This window comes from Littorina saxatilis, linkage group LG3, assembly GCF_037325665.1.
Source record: "Littorina saxatilis isolate snail1 linkage group LG3, US_GU_Lsax_2.0, whole genome shotgun sequence".
NCBI lineage: Eukaryota > Metazoa > Mollusca > Gastropoda > Littorinimorpha > Littorinidae > Littorina > Littorina saxatilis.
The window spans coordinates 2764841-2790523 of record NC_090247.1 but is presented as its reverse complement, the minus strand read 5'-3'; the positions used below and the strand labels follow the sequence as shown (position 1 = coordinate 2790523).

Below are 25683 nucleotides of genomic sequence, written 5' to 3'. Positions count from 1 at the left end.
AGAGCCACTTGTTTAGTGTTTCTTGTTCACAAAAGCACCAATCAAAAAATTGCTCCAGGGGCCTGCAACGCAGTACAACACATGACCTTACTGGGAGAATGCAAGTTTCCAGTACAAAGGACTAAACATTTCTTACATACTGCTTGACTAAAATCTTTACAAACATTGACTATATTCTATACAAGAAACACTTAACAAGGGTAAAAGGAGAAACAGAATCCGTTAGTCGCCTCATACGACATGCGGGGTGCAGAGAAATAAGGATGTGGAAAAGAAGACTTTTGGTAAGTGAAATAAAGGTGATGGATCCAGTCAGGTAGAAATAAGACAACAAGAAAAGAATTGGAAAACTGCAGGGAATAGTAGGGAGAGTTTTCTTGGAAGGAAATATAGGTGAAAGGACTGGTAAGGCAGAAATAAGACAAAAGAAGAGAAGAAACAGAACCGTTAGTCGCCTCTTACGACATGCTGGGTAGCATCGGGTAAATTCTTTCTAGTCCCAACCAATATGGGACTCCCCCTAACCCGCGGGGGGTAGTCTGGGAATATCATACCTAGAAACTCTCATGTGAAATTATATGAAGATCGGTCCAGTAGTTTTCTCTGAATCGATGTATTCACACACACATGCATATACACATACACACATGTAGCACGACCCTCGTCTCGATATCCCGTCGATGTTAAAACATTTAGTCAAAACTTGACTAAATGTAAAAACATGTTGGGATATGTCGAAAGTTCAAATGTAACGTTTCATAAATATCTGTTTGGTAGCGTTGTGTGAATCTCCCCCCCACACACACACACACCCACACACACACTTACACACAAACACACACAAGCACACACACACACACACACACAAACACACTCCCACTCCCACTCCCACACACTTTACATCTGTACTGTAGTTCTTGTTTTTGTTCGATCGTCTGTCTTCTCCTTTTTACATTTAGTTAAGTTTTGACTAAATGTTTTAACATAGAGGGGGAATCTTTCGCGAGGTTTGACGAGGCGTCCAGGACCCGTATGCTTATGGGGGAAGTTCGAAACAACTCCCGAAGTTTTGAGTGACATCGGAAGTACTTGCCTCACTTTCCTATGCATGGGCCGGAAGCAGGGCTTACTTCGAAGCAAAGCGAGGAAGTAACTGATGGTAGTTTGCGACTACTTCCAAAGTTTTGAGCGACATCGGAAGTACATCCTCATTTTCGCATGCATGGGACGGAAAAAGGGCTTATTTTGGAAGCAAACGAGGAAGTAAGTGAGGGTAATTGTACTACAACGAGACCAAGGAGTAAACACGCTACTTCCAAAGTTTCTCAGTGCAAAATGGCAGGGCTTTTCTTCGGTTTTTCATATCAAACCGAGCTAACGCAAATGAAAGTCCCAAAGAGAGAAAAGAGAAGGAAAAGTCGTATCTCGTGCGTGCATTTCGTGCAAATTTCCCTGAATACAAACCTGAGTTGCCAGATTTGACTTTTGTTCGTTCTGGGTCACTGGCCACCACTCTTTTATCTCCGCTTATACGAGGGGGTGTTTCTATGTATGGGCGTCGTTGTGTGCATATGTGAGTGTGTGTTTGTGTGAGAGTGTGTCTGTGTGTGTGTGTATGTGTGCGTGTGTAGTTGTGCATCTGTTCATCCATTCGTTTGTTTGCGTGCACGCGCGCACATGTGTGTGTGTGGGGGAGGGGTGTGTGTGTTTGTGTGTGTGTGTGTGTGCGTGCGTGTGTGTGTGTTCACAACTACATAACTGGGTTCCTTGCATTAACACACAAGCGTCCAACTGGGTTTAAAAAAAAAGTCGGTTCCAAAAATAGGGACCCACTTTTTTTACTACTGTTTCTAGAAGGAAAGTGTCAAATGAAGATTCTCAGAAGTTTTCAAGGCTGGAACCTTTTTGTGCACTTTAGTCAACTTTGTGTGTATATTAGTTCACACACCAAAGCGTGTGAAAAAGTTTCTGAGTTTCCGAAACACACAGCCCAAGGACAGATAACTCTAGTTACTGACGAGTTGCATTTTCAAGATGGCGACGCCTCGTCGATCCAAGGTAAGCGGGAAACTTAATTTTATGATTGTTTCATTATTAGGGAACAGAAACTGTATGTTTTTGTCATTGTTCTTTTTAATTTATTGTGAATAAGTGTTTTTGTGTAGGCTATATTATCTTGAGATGAGGCAGTGACTGATCGAACGGTCGCGAACGGCGCAGATAGTATTGATCTATTTTTCACGCAAGAAAAATGCCTGCACTTTCTTCTTTCATGCTATTTGTGCGTTTAGTGCTGAATTTATAAGAGTAGGTAACTTGAGGATGGTGATAATAATATGGCATTTCTTAGCTAAGCTTACAGAAAACACGATTTGAAAAGACCGGCTGTCAATCCGATCTCTAATATAGACGCAGGCTTCTAGTTTCCACCCGCCTTCATCTTTTTGAAGATTCTGTTAGTGTTTAACACAGCACTCTCGGGGCAACACATAATATTGATAGACATGCACAACAAAATTGAATATTGACAGCATGCGCATGCATGTGTATATCATTGCTGTAAGTGTAATTTTTGCATTTAATTTGCAGATGATTTCTTCAGCAAGCCATTATGACGGGTAATTCAAAGGTGAGAAGGATCACGATTAATCAATGTCAGTGCATCCTGGCTGGTCCATGAGAGTGGGAAATCTGTGGGTTGATCTGTAACCAAATCAAACCAATAAATTTCATTTTTGTAGAGCTCCAGCCTGGCATTTAATATTATATTTATAAATGATGAGAAAGACTACATGAGACAATGACAAAAGGTGACGTTTTCATGTCAGTATGTTCCAAATGACATCACCAGTACATTTTTCATTCTATCTAATCTGTTTTCGTTCTATTTTTTCTAATAACATGCGTTAACAATTGATTGCCAACTGGAATGGAAGAGCACAAAAAGTGTAACTTGATATGTAGTTTCTCTAGAGGGAAAAACATCTTCCACTTTCATGTCAGTGTGTCCCATGCAACATACATTTGCCAAACAGCTATGTGTAAGTAGATTATTTGTTAGTGGTATAGAAAATACTGATCAACAATCAAAGTCAGTTTTCACATTCATTTTCTACCTATTTCTTATTTGTTTATTCTTTTGGCAATGGTGAAATGTCAGCAATCGTGTGTCATTCGGGACAGTAGACATGACACCTGACCTTTTGTCACTGTCTCACATGGGTCATTGGGTGAACATTCCATTGTCAGAAATGTGTGATTGGGTTTGTTAATTGTTGGATGCTTAACGCCCAGTCCACAACTATAGGCGACCTCAGGGATGACTCATGATAGGGTTATTAAACGGGAAAATACAGGTGTATGGACATAGGGCGGCAGAAACAAAACACCCTCGCGGGGCCGGAGAATAAAGCGACCCCTGAAAACTAAAAGGGCTTAACCCCCTGTCCACCCTAACCGTTATGACTGCTTAAATGTTATCTGTCCCTCCGTTCGGTTGTTCATCTGGCTGTCTGTCCGTCTTACTGTCCGTGCACGCCGGAGAAAAATATAACTTTAAAGATGCACAGAGTTGAAGTCTAAATCAACAGTATTTTGATAATTATGTATATACACTTTATTAATATACTGGTAATGTTTATTTAGTCAAAAAATTTAATTTTGCACAAGATATCACTGCGTACATATATGACCATTTTTACCTGCCGAAACAAATCACCTTACCTCTTGCTCTCACTGTTCTAGAACTGTGACGTCATTTCACATTTTCAGTACACTCTAGCTTAGTTACACACAGTCAATGTGAAGAAAGTCTCCACTTTGACTGCCAAATTTTGCGATTCTGAATGTTGTTCAGTCAGCAGTTGTGAAAATAATAGTGAAATAAAGCAAGACCTGTTGCTGTTCTTCAACTTCAAGAATACCAGTATGAGTTGTATTGCAGTGATGCAAGCAAGGAATTAGTAAACAATCAACTGTATTTAGTGGAGTCTCATCAGGCTTTGGTGTGATCATGAAAACCGAATTCATACTACAGTAGAACCCCCTATTTACGACTTTGGAAAAACCTTGACAATTAGGTCGTAAAAAAAGGGGGGGGGGGTGTCTTAAAATGGTTGTTTGAGTTTTTGGCCCGGGCGGTCATGAATTTGGTTGCAGTGTACAATGTATATGTACTGTTATGTACTGTCAATGTACACACACAGTTGCAGTTTACAGTCATATCTACACACACACACACCCAAACACATTACAGCAGAACAACTTTAACTCAAGTTTCTAAGAAAATTTACTCATGGCGTAATGCTCGCTCCCCGCCGAGTGAAGCACATTTGACATTGTGGCGCAACCAGTAAAATCCGAATGTCCTGCTCGATAGAAAGCATAACGACTTTTCTCCCGAATCATGTTTCTGCTCACAGGAATGTTTCTTCGCCGTGCATCGCTAAACTTGTCTCATACATGATCGTTGAGGTCTTCGTACAGGCACCTTTCTTTGCGTACTTTCGCTTCGCTATCCTTCTCCCCATCTTGATAACACCGAGTCTTTATTCTTGACGATACACAGGATTTGCGTCTTCCCGACTCCTAAGTAAGTCGCCACGGATTGCCATTTCGCTCGATTAGCGATTACTTTATTACCTCTCTACTCAAAAGTTGGCGCTTTTCTCTTTATTTCGCGAATTCAGCTTAGACACGTTTTGATAACATAATCATAGATTCTGTACCATCTGTGGCATAGGCCTATCACTCACAGTCACATTTATATTTGAAAAAATTCACCTACTGCCCGTTGAATCATGAATGCACTGTTACGAGAATTAATAAACACTTAAAGCAGATGCCATCAGAATCTGAATGTCTAAACTCTAAAAGAAACATTTACAACAGGGCATGGTTTTCTAGTTTGCTTACTTTTTTATATAAAGACTTACAAAGTGCTCGCGATTGTCTCTTTTGGTACACTCTAAGTCATTACGGTAGCCCACCAAGTACTGTTATGATGTCAAGTCTTATGTCACACCATGGATTGGGTGGCCGAGTGGTAACGCACTTGCGCTCGGAATCGAGAGGTTGCGTGTTCGACCCTGGGTCAGGCCGCTATTTTCTCCCCCCTTTCCTAACCTAGGTGGTGGGTTCAAGTGCTAGTCTTTCGGATGAGACGAAAAACCGAGGTCCCTTCGTGTACACTACATTGGGGGTGCACGTTAAAGATCCCACGATTGACAAAAGGGTCTTTCCTGGCAAAATTGTATAGGCATAGATAAAAATGTCCACCAAATACCCGTGTGACTTGGAATAATAGGCCGTGAAAAGTAGGATATGCGCCGAAATGGCTGCGATCTGCTGGCCGATGTGAATGCGTGATGTATTGTGTAAAAAATTCCATCTCACACGGCATAAAAAAAATCCCTGCGCCTTGAATATGTGCGCGATATAAATTGCATAAAAAATGATAAATAAAAAAATAAAAAAATACCTGCGCTTACAACTGTACCTACGGAATACGCGCGATATAAGCCTCATATTGATTGATTGATGTCAAGCACCAAGTCCAAAATTTCCAGGTCTGCTCATTCACTTTTGATAAATAAAAATAATACAAATTGGCGATGCTCATTTTTGTGAAATTATTTTCAGATTGATATAAAAGCAACTTCATTCTACCTCTGTTAATTTTCCCTTCGTACTACTTCAGTGCATCTTTAGTTTAAAGTGAGGCCACCTCCAAAACTATGTTCATACCTCAACCATACATTTCATGATGTTGGATCTAGGCTGTTTGCATTCTTCAATTTCTTGTCAGCTGAATTTTCCTCTCAGCATTAATATTGACAGTTCTGGCTCTCCACTACTTGAACCTTTTGTTTTTCAACAGGGTGTCACATGGTGCCAAAGAGACCCATGAAACCAGGGTATCCAAAGCGTCGGCAGAGAGGCAAAAGAGGAGGGAAAGAGGACGTTCGAGTCTTCATACTCATCACTACCTTCTAGGTTAGCCTCATTTTCATTGTCTTTTGCACATGGGATCAGCTCCATGATTAGCTAGGTCTACGTTTCCCAGGTGTATGTTCCTTCAGGTCTCTATTCCTCGAGTCCTTTATTTCCCCCCATTCCCTCTGGTCTCAGTTCCCCAGGTGTATGTTCCCTCCAGGGCCAGGGAACAAAGCCCTGTGGGACATTAACCAGGGGAAACACGGACCTGCTCCCATTGTGTCCTTGGGCTGAAGGCTCACGCTCCTATTTGTGACCAAGTGTAACCATGCTAGCCTTTCACACTTGTAAAAAACTTGGTCTGCATCGTTTTAAGATAAAGCAAGGACTTGGTTTAGATTCTGTTCTGACATGTTAGATAGTGCCTATATTGTTTTGTTTCCATCAGACTATGACTGCCTAAATGTCATCCGTTCATCTGTCCCTCCATCCGGTTGTTCATCGGGCTGTCTGTCCATCTAACTGTCCGTCCGTCTGGCTACATGTCTGGGCACGATGGGGTTGTCTGTCCCTCCATCAGGTTGTCCGTCTGGCTGTCCGTGCACGCCGGGGAAAAACAACTTTAACGTGAGGTCACCTCCAAAACTAAATATTTCATACCTCAACAGACTGTCCATGATGTTGGAATGACTTGGATCTAGTCTGTTTGCATTCTTGTCAGCTGAATTTTCCTCTCAGCATTAGTATTGACAGTTCTATATCTCCACTACTTGAACCTTTTGTTTTTTAACAGGTTGTCACATAGTGCCAGAGAGGACAATGAAACCAGGGTACTCAAAGCGTCAGCAGAGAGGCATGAGAGCCGAGGACAAAAGAGGCCGTATGAGTTTTCATCCGATTCTTCATACTCACCACCACAATCTAGGTTAGTCTTATCTTCATTGTCTTTTCTGTCCGGGATCACTTACACGATAACCCATGTCCATGTTCCCCAGGTCCATGTTCCTTCAGGTCTATGTTTGCCCAGGTCTGTGCACAGGCGGAAGGTATCGTTCACTGGACCACTACTTTCATAGAAAGACTACAAGGTATGTCACTCAGCTTCAAGTCGTCTGTGTTCTTGGAGTCGCTTCCTGCGGACAATTTTTGTGTTCAAGGCGGTTTGCCTCTTCCAACAGTCTGTGTAAGGTCAAATAAATACAGTTGAATGATTGTTTTAACTACATCATACATGTATCTTTAATTTTCAGCTGCCGTCTGCTGCAAGTTGTTTTTAACCATCATTTTGACGAATGTTCGTTTGCGAACCGCTACCTGTAGTTGGGAAGAAATCATGCATCCCGCACCGAATATGCATACGGGTGCTCATTGGTCTAAAACATATGTAAATATTGCAGCGAAGGGAAGCTACCCACGGGAGTTTCACTTTAGGTTTTTGTTAGGTTTTTGGTGAAGAACCGTTTGCCAAATCAAAAATAATCATTGAATATCCGGTTATTAACCAATGAGCGCATCGCACTACCAACTCCTCGGACCTACAAATGTTCAGCTTTCCCACGGGATCTAAGTGATATGCCGGCGACAGACGCGTTTGGTCGCACAAAATACGGTTTAAAAACATGCAGCGGACAGGCAGCTAAACATAAAAGGTACAGATAGTTAGAACATTCATTTATCCTGGCATTTGTAAAGTTACAAAGAATCTCGACATTGGCAATTATTATTTGCATAATTTTTTTTGAACTTAGTGGAGCAAGACTCGAAGCTGAGTGTCATACCTTGTAGTCTTTCTATGAAAGTAGTGGTCCAGTGAACGATACCTTCCGCCTGTGGTCTGTGTTCCCTTGGGTCTATGTTCCTTCAGGTATATATGTTTGCCCAGGTCTATGTTTCATAAGCCAGAAACACAGTCGATCAACTGCAGTTGTCCGAGAGAACCACAGTAATCCGACATTATCGGGTTTCACAAACAAAATTTCAGTCGGCCGACTGCGGGTCATCTCACCTGAAGTCGGCCAAACACGGTGATGCTCTCCCCCCAACACTGTGTTCGGCTTACTGCGGTAAACCGAAAATAAATGTAATTATCCGCACAGTCAATGACACAATGACAATGCTCACACTTTGATTATGTTTTCTCTGGCCGATATGAATGCGTGATGTATTGTGTAAAACAATTCCATCTCAAACGGCATAAATAAATCCCTGCGCCTTGAATATGTGCGCAATATAAATTGTATAAAATAAAAATAAATCCCTGCGCTTAGAACTGTACCCACGGAATACGCGCGACATAAGCCTCATATTGATTGACTTTTTTGGATTGTGAGCCAAACCTTGTGATTGTTCTTCGAAATGTATCTATCATGACGCAGTAATCCAGGAGACAAGTCAGGGTTATGTCTTGAAGACGTCACATTATGGCGTAAGAGGGTTAGACGTCACGCGAAGGAATTACTGAAAGTCTCGATCATTGTTATTTTGAGCGGGCCGAGACTAGTTTTTTCTTCCATCGCCATTTCCACGTGCGAATGAGCAAACGGAAGTGGTAATGTTGCTAAATTTAGCCCTCGACTTGGCCATTCGGATTACCGTACAGTTGGTTGACTGCGGTTGTCCGCGGGTGACGGTGATTCGCTCATGAAACGCGCTTTTCGTTGACCCGGCGATCAACCACAGTCGATCGACTGGGCCCCAGGGGCCAGTTTCATAAGATAGCAGTGAACCGACTGACAGTCGATCGACTGCCCAGTCGATCGACTGTGGTTGATCGCCGAGGTCACCGAAAAGCGCGTTTCATAAGAATGAAAACTATTGCACGGAATCAAGTAATTTTTGTTGTCACAAGTTTTCCCCAAACTGGTCTTTGATGTAATGAAAAAGGCAAAGTAGTGACTTCATTAGTTTGCCCAGGTTCCAAAATATAATGAGTCCCCCTCGTATTGCTTTGTTTCTAGCAGACTATGACTGCCTAAATGTCATCCGTTCATCTGTCCCTCCATCCGGTTGTCCGTCTGGCTGTCCGTGCACGCCGGGGAAAAATACAACTTTAACGTGAGGTCACCTCCAAAACTATAATTTATTTCATACCTCAACAGACTGTCCATGATGTTGGAATGACTTGGATCTAGTCTGTTTGCATTCTTGTCAGCAGAATTTTCCTCAACATTAATATTGACAGTTCTATATCTCCACTACTTGAACCTTTTTTTTCAACAGGTTGTCACATAGTGCCAGAGAGGACCATCAAACCAGGGTACCCAAAGCGTCAGCAGAGAGGCGTGAGAGCCGAGGACGAAAGGAGAAAAAAGAGGCCGTTCGAGTCTTCATCCGATTCTTCATACTCACCACCACCATCTAGGTTAGTCTTATCTTCATTGTCTTTTCTGTCCGGGATCACTTACACGATTACCCATGTCCATGTTCCCCAGGTCCATGTTCCCCCAGGTCTATGTTCCTTCAAGTCTATGTTCTCTTAGGTCTATGTTCCTTCAGGTATATGTTTGCCCAGGTCTCTGTTCCCTGAGGTTTATATTTTCCACCATGATTATGTTTTCTCTGGTCTCAGTTCCCTAGTTCTAAATTCCCTGGGTGTATGTTCCCTCCAGGCCCAGGAAACAAAGCCCTGCACAACATTAACCAGGGGAAACAGACCTGCTCCCATAGTGACCTTGGGCTGAAAGCTCACGCTCTTGTTTGTGACCAAGAGTAAACCATGCTTGCCTTTCACACTTGGAGAAAACTGGGTCTGTATCATTTTAAGATAAAGCAAGGACTTGGTTTAGATTTTGTTCTGACATGTTAGATAGTGCCTATATTGCTTTGTTTCCATCTGACTATGACTGCCTACATGTTATCCCTTCATCTGTCCCTCAATTTGATTGTCCGTCTGGCTGTCTGTCCATCTGACTGTCCATCTGACCGTCCGTCTGGCTGGTTGTCCGTCTGCTGTCTGTCTATATGACTGGCTGTCTGTCCATTTGTCTGTCTATCTGACGGGTTGTCTGTCCATCTGACTGTCCGTCCGTCTGGCTGTCCCTGCACACCGGGGAAACCTAAAACTTTAATGTGCGGTCACCTCCAAAACCATGTTTCATACTTTAACCAGGCTGTCCATGATGTTGGAATGACTTGGATCTAGTCTGTTTGCATTCTTGTCAGCTGAATTTTCCTCTCAGCATTAATATTGACAGTTCTGGCTCTCCACTACTTGAACCTTTTGTTTTTCAACAGGGTGTCACACAGTGCCAGAGAGGACCATGAAACCAGGATAGCCCAAGGGTCAGCAGAGAGGCATGAAAGCCGAGGTCGAAAGAGGAAGAGAGTAAAGAGGCCGTTCGAGTCTTCACCGATTCTTCATACTCACCACCGCCATCTAGGTTAGCCTTATCTTCATTGTCTGTTTGTGTCTGGATTCAGCTTCATCATTACCCAGGTCTGTGTTTCCCCAGGTCTATGTTTCTCCAGGTCCGTTTTTAAGGTCTGTGTTCCCCCAGGTCTGTGTTTCCCCAGGTCTGTGTTCCCCCAGGTCTGTTCCTCAGGTCTGTGTTCCCAGACCTGCCTACCCTTACGATTTGGGCGTAACTTACTACGAATGTTAACCCAAACTACGCCACCATGCTTTCCAGAATGGAAGTACGATTTTTAAGAATCCAAAAGTATGATTTTTTGCATCTTATCTCGAAGTAAATCCGATCAGTATAGTTGCTTTCGCAGAGCTTGAGTTTGCGCCTGCGCGAGATCATTTAGGCAATATCCGGTCATTTCCGGTCTGTTCAGCCACAAACAAGATAGACGCTGCCGTTCGCATTACAATGAATTAGCGACGCGTGGAAAATCTGAGTCCCCACGAGACAGACGAATCTGACGAGGAAGCTTGTCACAGTGGTGGTAAAAGGATTGCTGTGAGAAAGAAGACAGCCATTCAACAGAAATACAAAGGCAGCTAAATGAAATCGTGGCCATGCCTAGGACCTTAATCAAAAGGACCAAAGCACGTCTTGTGTTCCCTTTGCCACAGTGACTTTTCGTGTGCACACATTGGAAAATATGACTGTGCATAGCACATCGGGACAGATTATCACAAGGATGCAGTACAGAGAGCTCATAGAAACAAAAAGACGTTCAAATTACCTGTTTCTTTATCAGGAAGTTGAGTGATACAGTAACAAAACTGGAGGGAGAAATTATCCGAGCAGAAGACTTAGTGTCAATGTGCAAAATGATTGCCGAATGGAACCTGATTACACTTTCTTCCAACAGATTACTCTTTTTGGCTTGACTCATTACACCTTGTAATTTTGGGGGTAGGCAGGTCTGTGTTCCCCCAGGTCTGTTCCTCAGGTCTGTGTTTCCTCAGGTCTGTGTTCCCCCAAGTCTGTGTTTCCCCAAGTCTGTGTTTCCCCAGGCCTGTTCCTCAAGTCTGTGTTCCCCCAGGTCTGTTCCTCAGGTCTGTGTTCCCCCAGGTCTGTGTTCCCCCAGGTCTGTGTTCCTCGGGTCTGTTCCCCCAGGTCTGTGTTTCCCCAGGTCTGTGTTTCCTCAGGTCTGTGTTCCCCCAAGTCTGTGTTCCCCCAGGTCTGTTCCTCAGGTCTGTGTTCTCCCAAGTCTGTGTTCCCCCAGGTTTGTTCCTCAGGTCTGTGTTCCCCCAAGTCTGTGTTTCCCCAGGTCTGTTCCCCCAGGTCTGTTTCCCTATGTCTGTGTTCCCCAAGGTCTGTTTCTCAGGTCTGTGTCCCCCCAGGTCTGTGTTTCCCCAGGTCTGTCTTCTTCTTCTTGTCGTTCGCCAATGCTAAACGTGGAGTCCAGCTCTGGTAATGAAGCTGGTGGTCTTATGAAGAGCCTCCACAGGTCCATGCAGCTTCTCATGAAGGGGCACCGGCCTGGTCCAGATCTCTCTCCTCAGGGGCTGGAGATTCCTGCAGTCCTGCAGGATGTGGGCTGCATCCTGCTCTGCGTCTCCACAGGGACACATGGGGGAGGGCACGGCTCGCAGTTTTTTGTGCAGGTGTTGTTGCATTCTGTTGTGCCCTGTTCTCAGGCGAAAAATGACTACCTGTTCAGGTCTTGACAGTTGGTGGTTGCTGTCGTGCGTTGGGGGGGGGGGGGGGGGTTTAAGCAGAGACTTTATGACGGTTTTCATCTCTGTGGAGCTCACTGGGTTTTCTTCTTGTTCGTCCTCCGCACCCAGTTTGGCCATTTTATCCGCTTGTTCGTTCCCCTCTATCCCGCAGTGTTAGGGGACCCACTGCAATATCAATCAATCAATCAATATGAAGCTTATATAGCGCGTATTCCGTGGGTACAGTTCTAAGCGCTTGTCGAATACAGTCTTCAGACAAGTGATGTTATGAAGTGTCGTTGTAAGCTGAGGCAGTTTGTTGTTGTTGACTGCTTGCAGCACAGACAAGGCATCAGTCAGGAAGACAACTTGGGTGTCGGGATTGACCTTGCTGCTGATGGTATTGGCTGCGTGGATAAGCGCTTCTACCTCTGCTCTGTAGTTGGTGCAATGGAGGCCAGTTGGTATAGCCTCTGCTTGCCACTCTCCACTGGGGTGTTGGATGTAGACACCAGCTCCTCCTCTCTTGACGGCATCTGTGGCGGACCCATCTGTAAAGACCCGCATCCATGCTTCTTGGGGGTATCTTTCGTCGAGCATGGCAAGTGTCACCTGGCTTTCTTCTGCACATCGCTCTGTTCATCTTTTGTTGTGAGATGAGGAACTGTGGTCTGGATGGACACGTTTTCAAGGTTGTTTTTCCAGGGTGGTTCTTCAAGGGAGAAGTGTGATGGGTGAACCAGTTCAGGCATCTTTGCTTGGTGTTCTCTCTTCAGGGCCCGTGTCTCAGTTGCAAAGCTTGATCTCTTTAGCCTGCCAGAAGAGAGCTGCTTTATCCTTGCATTCATTTGGTGGTCTGGAATGCACTGGTACTTGATGTCTTGTACCATCGCTTTGCATTCTCTTCTCTTGCTGAGTGGAGGTATGCCGGTCACCTGTTGCATCTTGTCTATTGGGGTTGTCTTCATAGCGCCTGTGATGATTCTCATCGCTTGATTTTGGACTATCTCTAGGGTTTGAAGGTGCGTCTTGGCTGCTGTCATCCAAGAGCTAGATCCGTACTCAAGGTGAGGTCGTACGGTCCCCTGGTACACTGTCTTGAGGATCTTTTCGTTTGCGCCCCATTGTGATCCTGCCAGTTTCCTCATGATGTTCAGTTTTCTTCTGGCTTTTGCTTCCGCATTCATGATGTGATGTTGCCATGTCATGCGTTTGTCATATGTGACTCCGAGGTAAGTTTGCTGGTCTTCAAACTTCAGTGGCGTGTCACCCAACGTCAGTCTTCCAGGTTGTACTTTGGCGGAGAGTGTGAAGAGAGTAGCTGTTGTCTTGTCTCTGTTGATGGTTACACACCAGTTGTCTGTCCAAGCTGCAACTTTCTCGAGGGCAAGTTGCATCCTGTAGGTCGCAGTTGTTGCATGCTCCTCAGTGCACCAGAGAACAAGGTCATCAGCATACAGTGCTGCATGGACTCTACTGGGCAACTCGGGCATTCAACAGAAATACAAAGGCAGCTAGCTAAATGAAATCGTGGCCATGCCTAGGACCTTAATCAAAAGGACCAAAGCACGTCTTGTGTTCCCTTTGCCACTGTGACTTTTCGTGTGCACACATTGGAAAATATGACTGTGCATAGCCAGGGCCTAGCATTGTAAGCTGTTCGGCTTACTTTACGCCGAAATAACATCTCCAGTACGCGGAACTCGATTTGGTGTACTCCGAAATGCAAAAACCTGTTATTCCCAAACGGTAAACCCAAACAGTCCCAGCTTTCGTTTTGTGCGCTGTTCGGTTCAATTCTCAATCGGTTTGACAGTTTGCTTGAGCACGCACTTCCTGTGGCATCGCGCGACCATGCTTTGTGCCGGTGTTTTGTGGCTCTAGACTTGAAATAATGTCTCGAAGCGACATTGTTGAACGTGGTCAGCCATTCAGTGACAAAGAATCTAGGTATTCCTGGAAGTGGGAATGGCACTTTCAGGCCAAATAACACAAGATTGTCAGTTTTCTTGTTTTCTGTCTGTGTTTTGCTTGTTGGTGAAGGCATAATTTAGTTGCTCAATCTTCTTGGGGGGGGGGGGGGGGGTCATTTTAGGTAAAAAAATCTCAATTTATTTTTCAAATTTTCTATGAGTTTTTTTCTATTTCACCACTATATATATTTATATTTCTTCTTTTTTTCCCCCACCAGGGGCCAGACCCCCGCCTTTGTAAGCTGAACTCACTTTTTCCAATGCTAGGCCCTGATAGCACATCGGGACAAATGATCACAAGGATGCAGTACAGAGAGCTCATAGACGTTCAAATTACCTGTTTCTTTATCAGGAAGTTGAGTGATACAGTAACAAAACTGGAAGGAGAAATTATCCGAGCAGAAGACTTAGTGACAATGTGCGAAATGATTGCCGAATGGAACCTGAATACACTTTCTTCCAACAGATTACTCTTTTTGGCTTGACTCATTACACCTTGTAATTTTGGGGGTAGGCAGGTCTGTGTTCCCCCAGGTCTGTTCCTCAGGTCTGTGTTTCCCCAGGTCTGTTCCTCAGGTCTGTGTTCCCCCAAGTCTGTGTTTCCCCAGGTGTGTTCCTCAAGTCTGTGTTCCCCCAGGTCTGTTCCTCAGGTCTGTGTTCCCCCAGGTATGTGTTCCCGCAGGTCTGTGTTTCCCCAAGTCTGTGTTTCCCCAGGTCTGTGTTCTCCCAGGTCTGTTCCTCAGGTCTGTGTTCTCCCAAGTCTGTGTTCCCCCAGGTTTGTTCCTCAGGTCTGTGTTCCCCCAAGTCTGTGTTTCCCCAGGTCTGTTCCCCCAGGTCTGTTTCTCAGGTCTGTGTTCCCCAGGTCTGTTTCCCTATGTCTGTGTTCCACAAGATCTGTTTCTCAGGTCTGTGTTCCCCCAGGTCTGCTCCCCAAGGTATGTGTTCCCCCAGGTCTGTGTTCCCCCAGTTATGTTTCTCAGGTCTGTGTTCCACCAGGTCTGTTCCTCAGGTCTGTGTTTCCCCAGGTCTGTTCCCCAGGTCTGTGTTCCCCCAAGTCTGTGTTCCCCCTGGTGTGTTCTTCAGGTCTGTGTTCCTCCAGGTCTGTTCCTCAGGTTAGTCATCCCCCAGATCTCTGTTCCCTGAGGTCTAATTTCCTCTGTGTCTCTATTTCCCAAGGTCTATATACTAATAAATAATGTTGTGTGTGTGTGTGTGTGTTTTTTTTTAATGATTAATGTGTCCATCACCTTCGCAATATACTCTCACTCTCTCTTTCTCTCTCTGTTTTTTCCCTCTATGTCACTCAAACTTTGCTTGCAACAACTGCATTTTTGAATATAATTCTTCCTGTCCAATTGTTGTGAGTAAGATTATGTTGTCTCACACTCTTACCCTAACCTTTGTGGGATGTTGTATTCTGCAGATTCAGGATGCCGATCATCTCTTTGCCAGCCAAAGCAAGTCCTTTCAAGTGACCATTCAAGTGACCATTCAAGTGACCATTCAAGTGTTCAGTTTCCTGCTCTACTCAAAGAGGCACTGTCAGGTGGGGGGGGGGGGGGGGGGGGGGGGCGAAGATAAATGCAAAAAACATTGTTGTATTTTTTGCCAACAAGTCAATGTAAAAATGTCTACCCACCTTGAATGAGTTCACAAAGAAGAGCCAGAGGTAGCTCAGATTTTGGCAGTGAAAAAAGAAACTTGCTTCGCCGACAAGCTTACCTTGGATCCACGAGTCGTCGCCATCTTGAAACTGCAACTCGTCAGTAACTAGAGTTATCTGTCCTTGGGCTGTGTGTTTCGGCAAGTCGGAAACTTTTTCACACGCTTTGGTGTGTGAACTAATATACACACAAAATTGACGAAAGTGCACAAAAAGGTTCCAGCCTTGAAAACTTCTGAGAACCCTCATTTGACACTTTTCTGCTAGAAACAGTAGTAAACAAAGTGGGTCCCTATTTCATAAACCGACTTTTTTTTAAAACAGTTTTTTGAAAAGGTAATTGGAAAAATGAAAGACGATGACATTTTCAGATTCGCTTCTCTTAAAAGGCTGCCCTTTACGTAGCGTTCATTAATTAATTCCTATTGTTTACATGTGCCAATAATGTTATAAAACTGTACCTAAAGGGATATAATAAAGATTGGCTGTAGCTTTCGAACACAGAAAAAATTATTGCAGTATTGCAAAGTGGTGTTGATAGTGTCGAATGTAAACGGAACAGTCTCAAAGTGAAAGTGGATGTTTTCCGGAAATTGCGAAGTTAACAAGAATACAGAAAAGCTCGCTTTCCTGCTTAGCACAATACACTACCGCGCTAATCTGGCGTGTCAATATCACTACGTTTTGCACGTGGAAGGTGAGCGATTACCCCCCGCGGGTTAGGGGGAAGAATTTACCCGATGCTCCCCATGTCGTAAGAGGCGACTAACGGATTTTGTTTCTCCTTTTACCCTTGTTAAGTGTTTCTTGTATAGAATATTATATAGTCAATTTTTGTACAGAATTTAGTCAAGCAGTATGTAAGAAATGTTAAGTCCTTTGTACTGGAAACTTGAATTCTCCCAGTTAGGTAATATATTGTACTACGTTGCAAGCCCTTGGAGCAAATTTTTGATTAGTGCTTTTGTGAACAAGAAACAATTGACAAGTGGCTCTATCTCATCTTCCCCCTTTCCCCGTCGCGAAATAACCCTTCGTGGTTGAAAACGACGTTAAACACCAAATTAAGAAAGAAAGGTGAGCGATTTCCTTCACGCGGGGATTGACGAAGCTGTACTGTCTGTGTTGACAGTCTAAAAATAGCCTAAGTCCTGGAGAACTGTTGCTAAACATAGCAATAAACTTTATAAAGAATTAATTATTTCTCGTAATTGGTAAGGACTTCAAACCTAAAACTTTGCAGGAAGCTTAATTTATACATCCCCGCAACGATGGGAAAAGCCCTGGAAGTAATTAAAATTATTAAATAGGACTATGTCAGCCTTTAAAGTATGGGGAAAGACTGTTCTCAAGAAGACACATTGATAAGTTGCAGACTCCCCGAACTTGGAAGACTTTCTAAGATATTGAGGGATACGTCTGGAATGATAATTAGTACTATCAACCAGGCTATAGCATGGTTACACTTGGTCACAAACAGGAGTGTACTCCGAATGATATGGTTTTTGGAGACACTGGAAGATAGTCAATGTTTTTAAATTGCTATATGTGTGTGTTACAATATTGGTTGAAAATAACAATAATGAATGAAAACAGGATACCAAGAAAAGCGTATAATATGCTCTTGAAGTTGGATGAAAAGGATTAAACAAATTGGGCCACCAATGTTCACCTGGGTTTGTATAGATTTGGATTTGTATGGGAAAACCCAGGAGTTCAGTCAATCCCTGTATTTGTTCAAACATGTATGCAATGGTTAATTGATTGCAATGTCAAAATTGGTCCAGCCGCAAGACCCTTGCAAGTTTTCGAATGGGATTAGCAGTTACAGAGCCAAATAAGCACAGCCATGATAAAACTAAATTAACTACGGCATTTTTCTGTCCTTTTTGTAAAACATGTATTGAAAGTGATGTGCATTTTGTATTTGTATGCCTAGCGTATGAAGATTTGCGTGCAGAGTTGATTGCAGCAAAATAATACAGGATACCATGTATGTTTCGATTGTCAACACAATTGTACAGTCACAGAACCCTGCGCAGCTGCACATGTTAGAAAACTGGCCATTTTTTATTTGAAAGCCAAAAACACAAAAAGAAGTTGTATTTGGTTAAGTTGATGGTATTGTAATACGTTTTGTCCAGGAAAACTATGTCAGTTTATTACATGACAACATTTGTTTTATTGATCACACGTTCATATTTTTTGCAAGAGCGTATATATAGTTATCGTATGTTAAAAAGGTATGTGAATATGCGGATGATTGGGGAACAAATGCAGCGGACATGCATGTGAAATTCATGAAGAAGTGTCAGATATGCATGCACATGTGACTAACCCAGTACCCCCCGTGGGTTAGGGGGAGTCCCATATTGGTTGGGACTAGAAAGAATTTACCCGATGCTACCCTGCATGTCGTAAGAGGCGACTAACGGTTCTGTTTCTTCTCTTCTTTTGTCTTATTTCTGCCTTACCAGTCCTTTCACCTATATTTCCTTCCAAGAAAACTCTCCCTACTATTCCCTGCAGTTTTCCAATTCTTTTCTTGTTGTCTTATTTCTACCTGACTGGATCCATCACCTTTATTTCACTTACCAAAAGTCTTCTTTTCCACATCCTTATTTCTCTGCACCCCGCATGTCGTATGAGGCGACTAACGGATTCTGTTTCTCCTTTAACCCTTGTTGAGTGGTTCTTGTATAGAATATAGTCAATGTTTGTAAAGATTTTAGTCAAGCAGTATGTAAGAAATGTTTAGTCCTTTGTACTGGAAACTTGCATTCTCCCAGTAAGGTTGTACTACGTTGCAAGCTCATGGAGCAATTTTTTTGATTAGTGCTTTTGTGAACAAGAAACACTTAACAAGTGGCTCTATCCCATCTCCCCCCTTTCCCCTATCCCATCTCCCCCTTTCCCTCGTCGCGATATAACCTTCGTGGTTGAAAACGACGTTAAACACCAAATAAATAAAGAAAGAAAGACTAACCCAGTATCAAGTATGCCTGTGTGCCGAATATTTTCATATGAATTTCTGTTTGTTAATGTTATGGTGTATCACCCTATTTATGGGCTGAGGAATAAGTATTCTTGAGTCCTGAATACCTGAGGCATGTACATATATACTTTTATGCAGTATATGCTTTTGTTTTCTTCCAAGACAAATTACCAGAAGGAATGTCACTAGTTTTCGTATACTGTTTGAATTCCATGGACCATTTTCACCAAAGGGATTACTGAATAATCTCATGTCTGTTGTAAATTTTGGCCCATGACTTGTGGAGATATTACAATTTGGTGAAAATTAGGCTCATTTTATGTAAAATATGCTGATTATTTGTTATTTTAGTTTCATCATTTTTGAGTCACTTGAGAAAAAGTGACTCTATGTAATCGGTCAGTGTTAGTCTGTCCGGCCGGCCGTCCGTAGACACCACCTTAACGTTGGACTTTTCTCGGAAACTATCAAAGCGATCGGGCTCATATTTTGTTTAGTCGTGACCTCCAATGACCTCTACACTTTAACGATGGTTTCGTTGACCTTTGACCTTTTTCAAGGTCACAGGTCAGCGTCAAAGGAAAAATTAGACATTTTATATCTTTGACAAAGTTCATCGGATGTGATTGAAACTTTGTAGGATTATTCTTTACATCAAAGTATTTACATCTGTAGCCTTTTACGAACGTTATCAGAAAAACAAGGGAGATAACTAGCCTTTTCTGTTCGGCAACACACAACTTAACGTTGGGCTTTTCTCGGAAACTATAAAAGTGACCGGGCTCAAATTTTATGTGAACGTGACTCATTGTGTTGTGAATAGCAATTTCTTCCTGTCCATCTGATGCCTCATATAATATTCAGAACTGCGAAAGTGACTCGATCGAGCGTTTGCTCTTCTTGTTCATAAATGTGCTTGGTTAATGTTTCAAATTAAATTTGCTGTTGTAGTTCATTCGGTGTTTTGCTCACGAAAAGTGTTTTGTCAGTTAACATTGATTTAAATAAAATTGGCTGACTAAACTTGATCTCCATTTGTCTTGAGTGTTTGCATCCATGTCTATAATAGGAGCGTTACAGACTTCACAAATAATGCTACAAATTGCGGATTAGCCTATGGACGAATGAATGTTCTGTTGAATGTTGAATACTGTACAGAATGCATGACCTTTTTTCTTTTTTTTTAATAGTGGTGAGGCCCTCTACCACCAAAACGAATGTTTAGTCCAAGGCCGAATGCATTAATATGCCTGTGGCTAAATGGCTTTTAGCCATTGGTTAGACATTTATTTGTAACCATAGGCTAAGAAATTCCATTTTCGGACATAGGCTCATTCCTGAACATCACAATTCGTATTTGGTGTGGCGGCAAATTTAATGTGTCCAGGCTTATTATGACTTTCCACAATTGACGATGAGTTACTGATATTGAAACGCACACACACACAAGAAACAGGGGCGGATCACAGCATGGTTAAGAGGGGGGGGGGGGGGGTTCAAATGTCTTTTAGGGAGAGTTCGACAACGCGAAACAGTTAATTGAGGACGCGAAGTGTTTAAACCATCTAGGGGGGTCTGGGGGCATGCCCCCCCCCCGGAATTCCTCTAATACACCTTCCAAAAAGTATATTTAGGAAGACAAATTTGGATCAAAACAAGGACAATTGACCAATCTGGTGTAACCTGAGACAGCAAATTGCCGACCTACTTTCTAAAACTGTCACTTAAAAGACAAAGGCCTGCTCCTATAGGGTCTGGGGGCATGCCCCCCCGGAACAGTTTTGATATAAATCAAGGAAAATGGAGCAATCTGGTGCAACCTGAGCCATCAGTTTTTCTTTGTTTTTAATTTTAAAAAAAAATTTAAGCGGGGGGGGGGGGGGTGGGGGGGGGGGGGGTCCAGAACCCCCCCCTGGATCCGCCCCTGAGAGAACAAGGTGGAACTTCCAAATTTAGGCTCCAAACAGCAGAATCAGGTTTGGAACCCAGTTTGGTAGTTTGGTCGTCGGTGTGTATCTCAAGGAACCCACTAGTACAAAAAAGAAACCCACTTTTCCAAACTTTTCCAAAGTCAGCAACATCGAAGTTTGTTTAGATATTTTTCTTTTTTACTCATATTCGGATCATTTACAACTAAATGAAGCTGTATAGTGCTTTTTGAAGTGCTCACTAGTTTAGAACATGTGGAACCCAGTTGACATAATGTTAGCAATAAACCCAGTTGGGTGGCCTTGCATGTATGTGTGTGTGTGTGTGTGTGTGTGAGTGTTCATGTGTGCGTGCTCCGTGTGTTCCTCATTTTCCATCTATCGCTCAATTCTGCTGGCTTTAGGTTTAGCTTGTGCCTACGCCTTTATGCAGTCTCCAATTTACATATTTTTTGGGGGAGGGGAAAGTGTCCAACATTTTTGTTGTTGGGGGGGGGGGGGCATCTTTTCTCATGGGTGTGTGTGTGTATGTCCACTTACTTTCCAAACCATGCGTGCATCCTACAGTGGACGGCAACTGGTCAGAGTACGGACAGTGGCTTCCGTGTTCTCGCAAGTGCAACGGGCAATCTTTCCGCTTCCGTCACTGTAACAACCCCCTGCCCAGCAACGGTGGCAAAGACTGTGTGGGACCCAGCACGGAGATGATGCCTTGTAGCACACAGTGCCGTAAGATGGCTGCATTGTCATTGTTTTTCTTGTTACACCCCCGTGTAAAACGGGATGTACACGTTGCACTCTGTCAGTCTGTCTCTCTGTCTGACTGTCTGCCCAACTTAGATAACATCTCTAATACGTATTCTTTTCCATTCACACTGGTTGTACTTTATGATAGTAGTAATAGTAGTAGTAGTAGTAGTAGTAGTAGTAGTAGTAGTGGTAGTAGTAGTAGTAGTAATAGTAGTAGTAGTAGCAGCAGTAGTAGTGGTAGTAGTAGTAAGTAAGACGTAAGACGTAAGACATTTTATTGATTAAACACACAAGGTTCATTTCAACGGGGTGTGGGAAGGGGGGGGGTCAGTAATACATGCCGTGTGTTTGTATATATGGACAATCAACCGGTTTTATCTCTTTCTCTTTAACATATACTCACACGAACGCACGCACGCTCTTACTCTCTCTCACTCTCTCTCTCTTAAGCATGAATTAACAATATGGGTAGGTGCAACGACAACAAGTTTACAGTGCATGCTAACATACATTATCGGCTTTCAATCATGCTCTATCGTTCCACGGCACAAACTCTCTCTCCCTCTCTCTCTCTCTCTCTCTCTCTCTCTCTCTCTCTCTCTCTCAGTAATAGTAGTAGTAGTAGTAGTAGTAGTAGTAGTAGTAGTAGTAGTAGTAGTAGTAGTAGTAGTAGTAGTAGTAGTAACGGGCGCGCAATGGCCTAGTAGATAAGACGCCGGCATCCCAAGCGGAAGGTCGTGGGTTCGAATCCCGGGGAAGACAGCTAGAGAGTTGAAAAAAATACACCCTCTCCCCCCCCCCCCACCCCCCGGACACAAAAGATGTATGAGACACACAGAGCCGCAAACTCAACGTTAACACTCTTCACCCATTGTCCCTTGCAGTGACGTCAGAAGCAGAGGTACGCTTGGTCGGAGGGTCTCGTGCGTCAGAAGGGAGACTGGAGGTGTTCGAGGCTGACCAATGGGGGACGATCTGCGACAGAAACTTCAGTTACAGTGACGCCATCGTCGCCTGCAAAATGTTGGGCTATCAGTGAGTTGTCTCTTAAAGGCTGCCATATTCGTAGCGTTCATTAATTAATTCATATTTTTGATGAAGCAAGGAGACCACTTTATCTTCTCAGCAGATTTAGTGGCCTTGACAGCTTTAGACGGGTTTACTTCCATCTTTTTTGCCATTGTACGCAACCGCGCTTTGACTGTCTCCGACGCCATCTTTGGTTTACGAAACGTCAACGGTCTGTGTTGACGGTCTAATAATAGCCCAAGTCCTGGAGAACTGTTGCTAAACAATGTAATAAAGAATTAATTATTTCTCGTAATTGGTAAGGACTTCAAACCTAAAACTTTGCAGGAAGCTTACTTTATACATCCCCGCAACGATGGGAAAAGCCCTGGAAGTAATTAAACTAATTAAATAGGACTATATGTCAGCCTTTAATGATATAGGGCAAGGCAAGGCAAAGCACATTAATTTCAGAAAACTCCAGGGTTACATGAATTTGAGGAAAAACATATACTACAAAAACAATACAATTATGGACCGGTGTCACGAACTGAAAACTCTGCCTGAACAATCCCTCTCAATGCGGTCAATGCGCATGCGCTAACATGAGCAAATTAATCAGGTCGTGAACAACCTAACTTTAACCCTTACCCTTACCCTAACCCTTACCCTAATCCTAACCCTAACCCATGGTTCGTTCCGTCAAAGGGTCGCATTTTTTAAGTCAAAGATTGGCGCATGCGCATTGACCGCATTGAGAGGGATTGTTCAGTTCGTGACACCGGCTCCTGATATGGACCACCTCCTGTTCTGACAAATTGACGGTGTTTTAGAGCGCTCAACACAACTGATTTCATTCCCCGCATGGATAACTTGCACGTGACGCTTATCGGTTAACTAAAGAGAGACCAACTACCAAGCGCAAAATGAAACTTCTTAGCAAAAAACAAGCTAGTACCAGCATAAAACAAAAAGTGATCCATATTCGGGCCCCTTCCCCAATTAGAGAAGTTATGGTATCGCCGAACAACGGAGTTACTAACACGAGGTAAGACAGGTATGCGCGTGAAAAGTTTGAGTCTTATTCGAACATTACAAAATGATTCGTGAACACCGTACAAAGTTGATCAAACCGAATGAAAGTGATGAAGGGAGGTAAATTGGCATCGTGGAGACATAGCTTTTCGTTAAATTGTCGACGATATTTACAATGTTTTGAATTGTGCTAGCAAACCCAGTCTGATCTGCGGGTCTGGTCATCATGCGTTGTTTTCGTAACTTCTGTATAAAATGATATAAACCTTCAGCAACGAACAAAAAGAAAAGAAAGAAAGGTTGGAAAAATGAAGAATTACGATACAAACGAACACAGGCAGAAGTAAAGGAAGAAGGAACAAAATGTGATCCAAATTTAACCGAAACGTCGTCGTTTTCTCATTAGGATGAACAGGTAAGCAACAATACCTCTTATAAGAAGTTCTTAAAAGTTCGAAGTTATTTTAGCATATAGGTTTTTTTTTTATGGTCTTAACAGTTAAACATGTATTACGTTATCATTAAGATTCATGCTTTGTTAGCACTAAGCAGTTGTTTTAATCAGTCTGGTTTTCTCTTGTTTTCATCTTATGAACATTCTAAATGTTAGACTAACTTATTGTCTTGTACAGAATAACAACTGTGTGAATGGTGCTATACTGAATGAAAGAGTGTGACATGAAGTTCTTGTACATCATTGTAAAGAGTGTGAATGACGTTTTAGTTTAGATGTCAAGCGCTTAGAGCAAGCCTTTTTAACGAAAGTTTTTGATTTAGCGCTATATAAATGTTCTTATTATTATTATTATAATACCGAGATCGGTTCTTTTGATGATGACGATGCTGGTGCCGCTGACGATGATGGCAAAGATGGCGACAATGATGACGACAATGATCATTAGGTGTCTTTCCATTCAGGCAAACCCCTGTAGTACTAGGAGCGGCATATCACGGGGAGGGGAAAGGACCCATCTACTACTTCGATCTCATGTGCATGGGAACGGAGAAGGACATCTTCCATTGCCCCGGCGCTCTCATGGCTGACGTCAACATGGAATGTCGTCACGACAATGACGTCAGCATCGACTGCGAGCCTATGAAACCAAGGACTGCACGTATAGGTTGGTTTGAACATACCATAAAAGAGAGAAAGTTCATCCTCATGTATAGGTTTCTAATGCACAACGCAACTACACACTCAAAGCATTTCACCCGTGGTCAAGAAGTGTTCAATATTAACTCTGTCCATCAACAATGTGGTTATATCCTCTGAACATGCAATTACATTTTAAGGAATGAATTAAATATTTAAAGTCAATTTGATTGCTTTTCACCGCGATTTGTTTCACCACACTACCACATTTCTCACTGTATGTAAAGTTATGTACCTTTCATCAGATTTCTTGAATTCGGGACCCTCTTCTTTAATCTATTCTCACACGTTAAAAAAACCAAAAAGGGATCTATCTTCACACGTTCATAATTGCATTTGTCATCTTAAAACACGGTTCTTGTTAGCTATAACTTTACCAGTCGACGTGGAATTCTCCTGATATTTTGGCCAGAAGATCCATCAAAGATATATGCACAGCCTGGCAGTGACCTTACGATTATATTTGTTTTCTGATGATACGACGAAGTCACCGAGAGAGACTTGGGAGAAGTGACACAATGTTTTTTGTGACGTCTTCTCCAACTAGATTTTGCTTATGACGTCAGATATGTCATTTTGGAATACAGGGCCTAGACTAGAAGTCTTGGTTTATTTAGTAGGTGTTGTTTGTCATTAACATCATACCGACATGCTTTTCTTTTTCATTATGTTCTCCTCAGATTCCGCGCTAAAGGTGATAGCAGTCCGCCTGTCCGGGGGATCCAGACCCACGAAGGGACGACTGGAGGTACAGGTTAACAACAGTACATGGGGAACTGTCTGTGACGACCATTTTGACACCAAAGACGCAATTGTTGCCTGCAGAATGCTGAACATGATTAAAGGGTCAGTCTTTCTTTATATTGGAACAAAAAGCGAAGTTAAAAAAAAAAAAGAAACAAGTCGCGTAAGGCGAAAAGACAACATTTAGTCAAGCTCAGTCAAACTCACAGAATGAAACTGAACGCAAAGCATTTTTTCTGCAAGACCGTACACTCTTAGCATCGTCTGTCCACCGCTCGTGGCAAAGGCAGTGAAATTAACAATACAGAAAAGCGCGGTAGCGGTTGCGCTGAGGAGGATAGCCCGCTTTTCAATATCTCAATTGTTTTTAACTCTCTGAACGTGGTTTTAATCCAAACATATCATATCTATATGTTTTTTGAAACAAGAACGGACAAGGAATAAG

The 25683-nt window shown here is 42.9% G+C and overlaps 1 protein-coding gene and 1 long non-coding RNA gene across 2 annotated transcripts in view; both read left to right on the top strand.

The window, feature by feature from the left end:
• The first annotated feature begins 1770 nt into the window (after positions 1-1770).
• On the top strand, positions 1771-15508 carry LOC138961388 (uncharacterized). Its single transcript, XR_011454169.1, has 7 exons — positions 1771-2058; positions 2590-2629; positions 5879-5994; positions 6728-6859; positions 9154-9295; positions 10168-10313; positions 15386-15508. It is a non-coding gene; the product is annotated as an uncharacterized lncRNA (long non-coding RNA).
• A 5537-nt stretch (positions 15509-21045) lies between these two features.
• LOC138961387 (CD5 antigen-like) overlaps positions 21046-25683 on the top strand; it is a 21651-nt gene continuing 17013 nt past the window's right edge. Inside the window, exons 1-4 of the mRNA XM_070333003.1 lie at positions 21046-21277; positions 22183-22333; positions 24260-24462; positions 25175-25340. Of these exons, the coding sequence (XP_070189104.1) occupies positions 21061-21277; positions 22183-22333; positions 24260-24462; positions 25175-25340 (737 nt within the window). The 5' untranslated portion in view covers positions 21046-21060. The remainder of the gene's footprint in view (positions 21278-22182; positions 22334-24259; positions 24463-25174; positions 25341-25683) is intronic.